This window comes from Neomonachus schauinslandi, chromosome 14, assembly GCF_002201575.2.
Source record: "Neomonachus schauinslandi chromosome 14, ASM220157v2, whole genome shotgun sequence".
NCBI classification, from domain to species: Eukaryota; Metazoa; Chordata; class Mammalia; order Carnivora; family Phocidae; genus Neomonachus; species Neomonachus schauinslandi.
Genome location: NC_058416.1, coordinates 79,033,950 through 79,041,705, shown reverse-complemented (window position 1 = coordinate 79,041,705; position 7,756 = coordinate 79,033,950). Strand labels below are relative to the sequence as shown.

The window sequence follows — 7,756 nt, the reverse complement described above, 5'->3', positions numbered from 1 at the left end:
GTGTGTGTGTGTGTGTGTGTGTTGGGGAGGAAAGTTCTAGGGCCTGAGAAGTAGGGAAGACATGGCACACTACATTCTCCCTCATGAAGTCACAATGCACAACAGTACGTTCGAGGTGTGAGACCCACCGCAGCATAGGACGCTGGGGACTGGCCCGTGCCCGGTCCTCTGTGCACAGCACGCAGGGGCATCCCCCAGAGAACGGGTGCCCCGCGGGGTGCTGTGGACGTGCGGCACATCATGCAGCTATCACATCAATGTTAACGGCGCACCGAGAACCTGCATTTCCCAAAGTGCCTGCCCTTTCCATTTCACAACACAGACCGTAACATCGGTGACAAGCCGCAACGTTCGCGTGACAACCAGGTGCCCTCGACCTTCCTAGCCGGCTTACAGAACTGATGTTTGGCAAGGAGCCCATGGAATAAAGGTACCCCGTGCGCTCACCAACGTTAGGAAAAATTCAGTAGAGCAAGTGTTTGCATGTTTGGATCAGAAGAGAAGCCAGGGACACTCTGCCGTTGTCAAGGCCGGGTTTTCTGTTCCGAAACGAAACCGGGCAGGCCACTTGTGTGGTTTCTCTGGGTAAGTTCCATTTATTAATCATTATACAAAAAAATCTTGGCATTCATTTGAAGAGGAAAGAAGTTACTATATCCAAATACTTAATACTTTAACATCGTGAAAGTCCTACTTTGTTGTAACAGGGCTTTTTAAAATGGAGAAACTTTTGGAAAAAGTTTTAAAAAGAAACTTATGATTTATTAGAGTACAGGAGATCCAAAACACGTTTTTAGAAAAATATAAAGTGCCCAAATACCAACTGACACAGGTGACAGAGGCTTCCTGGAGCCAAATGAAGCAACACGTTTAAAAACGGTCTAGATACATATTTACATTGGGTCAGTAAAGGTAAAACCATCCTTCTTGGCTTTGATGTTACTCTAAGAAAAAAAGGAAATCAATTATAACTCAGCATGCTCCACAGTTTCTTAGTAACGCATCTGGTTAGTATTACCTCCGGATTAAACTAGTTCTCACCTTTAAACGAGAGTAGTGTAAGACCCCCAGCCTCAGCAGGCTGGGTGCTGTGAGTGGTCACATTTCCCAGGCAAATCTAACCCATCAGGCTCTGGATCGGACTGACGAGGGACGTGGACACTGGCGAGGCTAACTCAGGCTGGCAGGAGCCGGCCCGCCAGACCCTCGTCTCTACAACTGCTTACCAGCCGCCAGGTACTACTACTAAGTGGTCTCAGCTGGCTTCCCCAAACCTCAGCCATCCCAGGGCTTCCACGGGCTAAACGAGAGGCAGTCCTCAAACACGGCATGGGAAACAGCATGCAAATGCACAGGAGGGCGGCGAGGCAGGGCCAGATCACAGCCCCCGAAGCCTCACTCACCAGAGCAACTGGGTTCTTTTCAACTCCGAGTAAAGTAACTAGGTCCTAACTCCAGGAGTTAGCTTCTACTGGTTAACTACAAATTAGCTAGCTCGCTTGAGAACAGGCAGGTGGAGAGCGGCAGGCGCCCGCAGCCGCGCAAGGACCCGGTGCCCTCACGCTCCGGGACTAAGGGCACAGGGCAGAAGCCAGGGGTATCTGCAAGACAGCAGCGCTTCGAGAAAGCAGGACCCCCCGCCTCCTTCCCCACTGATCGAACACTCTTCAAATTAAAGACGTTCTCCTTGTTTCCACCCCACCACACTCAAAAGGGCCTTAGAGTGATTCTAAGGGATGACAGGGGGCATAGAACCTCCTCTTTCCTCTTTAAAAAACGTATAAGGTTCATTATTTCTTTTTTCCGATTACAAAAGTGAAACCTTTTCAGGTCTTTGGAGACCACTGTGTATGGTTTCTAAAAGCAAACATTTTAACACCAGATTATACTTCCTACTATAAAGAGACCCCGCCACTGACTTAAGATCTATTCATGATACTGGAACAATTTTTAAAATTAAAAGAAAAAGAAAGTAGTTATGTTAAAGGAAGGAATAGTAGATGAATGTGGGAAAATCCATCCATAAAGGCCATTATGATGCACTTTCTCAAAAGATTTTATGTAATGAAACAGAAAACTAAGGATTCGCAGAGAGATGAGCATAAATCTGAGAGGAACACGAAGGAAAAGCTATGTTACTCTCCCAATTCAAATAGAGAAGATAAAACGCCTGAAATCTGTTTCAAATATTAGAAAAAATAAATGCGCAGGATTCTGATTACTGTTAGTCTGTTAATGTCCCCAGCTCTCAGATGCTGCCACGATCACTCACAGCCTCCCCCTCTGAATAAGCAACTCAACTGAGGGTAAACAAGCAGCCCCGACTCAGGACTGCACGTGTTCCGCAGAGAAATCAGAAAGAAGTTATTGCCAACATGGGACCCCCCCTCGTCTGGCAAATGAAATGTTCTGAGACAGGTGGAGACAGACGTACGGGAAGTGAGCAGGAAGAATGACTCTAAGAGTGTCGACTGTGAGACCTCATGAAGACAGAATGTCACGAACTGTCACCACGGGACAAGCACACAAGCCATGCCACTGAACACAGTGCCGTCAAATGAATTCACTAGTGTAGGCGGAGAGCAACATTGTCTTTGCAGCTGGAGGAGAGCACACGTTATTTAAACTTGGTAGGAGGCAACCAGCACTACTGGTTAAGTGGCTTTCCTGGTGGTGTGAATCCAGAGGGATCCGTGGAGACGTCTTCTTCCGGAATCCTGTTCTCCTGGAGGACAGCGGCAGCGGCAAAGGTGCAGTGTCCTCTACCAGACGTTACTCTACGTCCTCCTTCTTTGCACTGTAAATATTCTGCACCGTTTCATACACAGACTCCAGATCCTCTGGATACCGGATCTCTAGCTCTGCGTTCGGGATGTAGTGCGTGCCGGTAAACTCTGAGAAATAGCGTCCGACATCAGGGTGCGAGATTTCCTGCGGCTCCACATTATATTCCAAGTTTTCTGTTGGTAAAGAGGCACATGGACAACTGCCGTTAAAACGGACATTTCTGCAGCATCTTCCTATCTCTTAGCCCTTTCGTGTGGCATTTTTGACATGGAGGGAAAGGAGAAACATGTTTATGGAATCTGGAGGAGGTAACAGGACAGTGGCAGTGGGGGACGCTGGGGGACGGACAGATGGACCCCCCCCCAGCTCCACACTGAACAGAATGTTCTCCCATTCTCTGAACAAAAGGTCCTGGGAGGAGAGGGGGGCTGGCAAACTACAGACTCATCACGTTCCTCTGACTTGATCGCACCGACAGCCAAGCCTATGGGACCAGGGCGCCTGCCCATCGTCTGCCAGAGGTTGGACCTGGGAAGCCTCCACACTGTGTGGCTCCAAGTCTCGCACCTGCCATCCGTCTTGTCTACTGATGGGAGTGCTCCCACACAGACCGCACTCCTCCCCCAGCTCCCTTCAATACTGGCCGCGTGCTTCCTCGGGAGCCCGTGGGAAGAGCCGACGAGCGGCTCGCACCTCCAACATGTGCGGATGTGGGTTATCACTGGTTGTCCGGTCTCCTAGGAAACCATGCCACCTCCTCCCCCTGCTAGCCATTCTGCCACCAGAGAAACAGAAAGACTCCTTTAAAACAGAATGATTAAAACAAACATGACAATACAGGCAAGGTATTTAAAAGGCTGAAATCCTTCACATCACTTCCCCCCCTCCAAACACTTTGAAAAACGGCTCCCCTCAAGCCCAATGGAAGGATGGTGTTTTTCGCCCCCCACGCCCAGGAGACGCCGAGTCGTGCCCCCCACGACCTGGCACCAAGAGGCGCGGGGCCGGGCGGACCCTCCCGCTCTGACCGGGGACCACGGCAGTGTCACTTCTGACGTACACAGAACCACACCCTGCACAGCCCTGCGCTCGGATTAATTCAAGCGAGTCTAACGCACGCAGTGCAGCCCTCGACACTTGGCTGAACATCCTGACATGCCCATTCAGGGCGCTCAGCCCCCTCCACCCAGAGGCCGTGCGTCCCCAGCCTCCCCAGGAGCATCTTTCGGAAGCACTGACTTGACCTGGCGTTGGGAGAGGGGGAAGGAGTTGCAGGATTCAATCTGTAACTTTCTTTTTTTTACCACAAGACGGGAAGGGATTTGAAGACATTCTGTGCTAACAGACTGCAGTTCGTAGAACACGCTCAGGTACACCGGGTGCTCCTGAGAAGACGCGTACAAACCAGGCGCAGAGATGAACGCTGCGCGGCCACCGAACCCTCACTTAGGAGCGCGCGCGTTAAGAGCGGCCAGACTGCACAATGCAGTTCACTGCGCTCACAACGGCACATCCACTCCTCAGAAGACGAGGCCGCCAGCAAGAGGAGAGCCCCATTTCCCACGTGCTGCCAGGGAAGGGGCAGGAACACGCCGCACTGCTGGACACGAGCCTGGAGGCCACGCACCGGGGCCGCTCCACCGCAGCACAGCTACGGACTGCCCACGGAGTTTGCCCGGGGGGGGGCCCCGTCAGCACCCCCGTCTGCAGCTGAGTGAACTGCGACACGGACCGAAAGTCCTGGCCCAGGAGCCATCTGGGACTCAAACCCCGACAGCCCAGGTCCAGAGCTGAGGGCGTCAGAGTAGGAGACACACCACAGTGCAGGGGCAGGGGGGCAGGGACGCAGAACTGGGGCCTGCCTCGAGGGCCCACAGCGGCCCCGGCAGGGAACGCTCTGGCTGACACAGGAGCCCGAGGTTCTTCAAGAGGGAGACCGAGTAGTCTGCAAACCCTGATAGCCACCGTTAAGGAGATCTCTGTAGAGTACTTATCTTCTTTAGGTGCTACAGGTTTCTAACAGATGTTTACAAATGCCACTGCTGAGAGCACGTGCCTTCCTGCATCTGCCCCTGGTACCCCTTCCTCCCGAAGGCAGCGCTGCAGGTGGACCCTCGTTGGGCAGGCCTACGGGGTGAACCACGGCCTGGCGCCTCAGCCAGGGCAGCGACCGAGGGCCTCAGGGTCCCCTGCAGAGGAACGCAGGAGTATGGGGGGGCGGCATCAAGACTCTGGAGCTACCACCAAGAGGCAAAAAAGCCCTTTTGCTTTGGAGGAACCATCATTACCTGTCATTAGCAGGCAGGATGGAAATATTTAAAAAGAATTCAAATCGGTAATTCAGAACAACGGCTCTGTTGCCTGTTTGTTAAGAGCGATTTTGCCCCTGGCAGATCTGGCTGTCACCACAGGGCTGCCACTGACATCCGGTGGGAGGAGGCCAGGGCCACTGCTAAAGAAATGCACAGGACGGTCCCCCGCCCCGCACAGAACTGTCTAGACCAACATGCTGACAGCAACCACTCGAAAGAATTCAGACATGTGTTTTAGCATTGTTTCTCCTTCCCCGTTTTTCTGTGTATTAAGTAGGAGCTCAATCCCAGGACCCTGGGATCATGACCTGGGCTGAAATCAAGAGTTGGATGCTTAAATTGACTGAGCCACCCAGGCGCCCTGATATAAACATTTCTGAGGAGAAAAAACAATGAAGATGGCAACTATGCATTAAGAGAGGGAAATCCACTAAATAAAGTTAAAAAAAAATTTACCTGAGGAGGAATGAAAAATCTAAGCAATATAAAACAAGTGAACAAAATATCAAACAGGGCCTACTTAAAAGTCCTGGAAAAATCTTATGTCTTTCCCAATCTCCTTGACATTTTTACAGAAATATGTCTGCTTATTTTATTTTAAATATTCAGCTACTCAGGGGCAGCTGGCTGGCTCAGCTGGTAGAGCACGCAACTCAATCTCAGGGTCATGAGTTCAAGCCCCACGTTGGGCATGGAGCCTACTTAGAAAAAAAAAAATTCACCCACTCAGATACATAAATATAGTTCTATAAAACTATGGCAATACCACGTAGAGTCCTCCCCTCCCGAGAGGAAACCACCGTGAGTGTATCCTTCTAGCCCTTCTTCTGTGAACACAAATAGAAGTAGCTAAAAATAACTACATATAAAAAGAATTTGGTATTGTTTTAGGTGTGTTTATAGGAAGCATACTGTAAACATTTACCTGCAACTGGTTTAACTGCAGCTTAGCATGCCACAGTTTGGACAGACCCCAGTTTAGCAGGGGAGTCTTCATGAATGACACCTTTGTCCTATTGTAACAAGAACAGACACCCGTGTGGGTGTGTCTCCAGTGGAGGCACCCAGGGGTGGGACTCCTGGGACACAGGAGAATGAGCACTTGAGATATTCACAGCTTAAAACAAACAGCCCTACCCCTCCTCTGTAATGGCTGAAAATGTATATTCCACCCTCACATGGGGCCTCCTCACACACTCGCCAGCACGTGGAGATTGCCACGGACTGCTTGTGGGTAGAAACTTGTTCCAAAGTGTAAGACAAATGACGGGAAGGGGAGCTGACACCTGGTGAGGCGTAGCATGGACCAAGCATCCTCTGAGGCGCTTGCTCATTCTATACCAGACACCCTTAAGAACTGGATTTTCACATTGCAGTGAATTCCTGACCTTCCAATATGGGCAGCTGACTTCGATTCAGATCATCTGTGATGTTCACTTTCTGCAGTATCTAAGAAGTACAGAGGGAAGCTGAGATAGGAGGTGCTGCTCCTCCCTGGTGTCCAGAAAGTACTAAAGCATGCCCCCTAGTGGGAACAAAAGCTAAACACATGCAAGATGCTGTCTATCACCCCACTTGGATTTAGGTATAGTCTAACATACTGAGAGAAAAATTCTCTTAATTATGCAGACTAAAACTATTTGAGGATGTCACGCACGCAGGTGGCTTATAATTCACTCTTCAACTCTCTGTGGAGAGCTTATAATTAGGGAAGCATTCATCAGTGGGCTCCACCCAAGTTAATAAGGATTACCTGAGCCACAGGCTGAAAATTTAAATCAAGAAAAGATTTAGAAACAAAATAACCTGATGCAAATAAATTAACCCAGAAATGTTCAAAAACATATTTAAGTTTTTTTTTTAACATTTTATTTTTAAGTAATCTCTACACCTGACATGCGACTTGAACTCAGGACCCCGAGATCAAGAGTTGCATTACCAACTGAGCCGACCAGGCACCCCAGTGTTTTTTTTTATTTTTTTTTTAAAGATTTTATTTATTTATTTATTAGAGAGTGAGCAAGAGAGAAACAGCGTGAGAGGGGAGAGGGTCAGAGGGAGAAGCAGACTCCCCGCTGAGCCGGGAGCCCGATGTGGGGCTCGATCCCTAGGACTCCGGGATCCTGACCTGAGCTGAAGGCAGTTGCTTAACCAACTAAGCCACCCAGGCGCCTCCCCCTCCCCCGCCCCCAGTGTTTTTTAAATTTAAATTTAGCCTCTCAAGGTTTCCCACTGGCTAAACATGGGTTAATCTGAGCATAAATTGTCCCTAATGATTTTAACACACTGATTAAATAAAAATCCAGGCATTTATGGGAGGAGAGGGGGTAGCAGTGAGAGAGACAGAAAGAGAGGGATAAGTGCGGAGGGAGAGAGGGGAAGGTGGGCAGGAAAGCTCTTGTTTACAGAAGCAGGGAGAACAACAGCAGTAGAAAATCACCATTCTGCAACTCTCATATAATAATTTAGGCAAGGAGACTCAACAGGTGCTAAAACAAAATGAGGGATCAGGGTTATCAGGGAACAGGATATTCACAGGATGTCACAGTGTTAGTTGCAACAGGAAAACTGTCCCTTACACGGATCTTAGCCAACTGACCAAACTTCACCTACCAACCGTGGGACATCACCAGGGGCTCTGGAGAAAATGCCTGGGA

General features: G+C 49.7%; 1 protein-coding gene across 2 annotated transcripts in view; it reads right to left on the bottom strand.

The window, feature by feature from the left end:
• Positions 1-573: 573 nt before the first annotated feature.
• FBXO21 (F-box protein 21) overlaps positions 574-7,756 on the bottom strand; it is a 45,998-nt gene continuing 38,815 nt past the window's right edge. For both annotated transcript variants that reach the window (XM_021698523.1, XM_021698524.2), the window contains exon 12: positions 574-2,960. In XM_021698523.1, the coding sequence (XP_021554198.1) occupies positions 2,773-2,960 (188 nt within the window). In that variant the 3' untranslated portion in view covers positions 574-2,772. The remainder of the gene's footprint in view (positions 2,961-7,756) is intronic.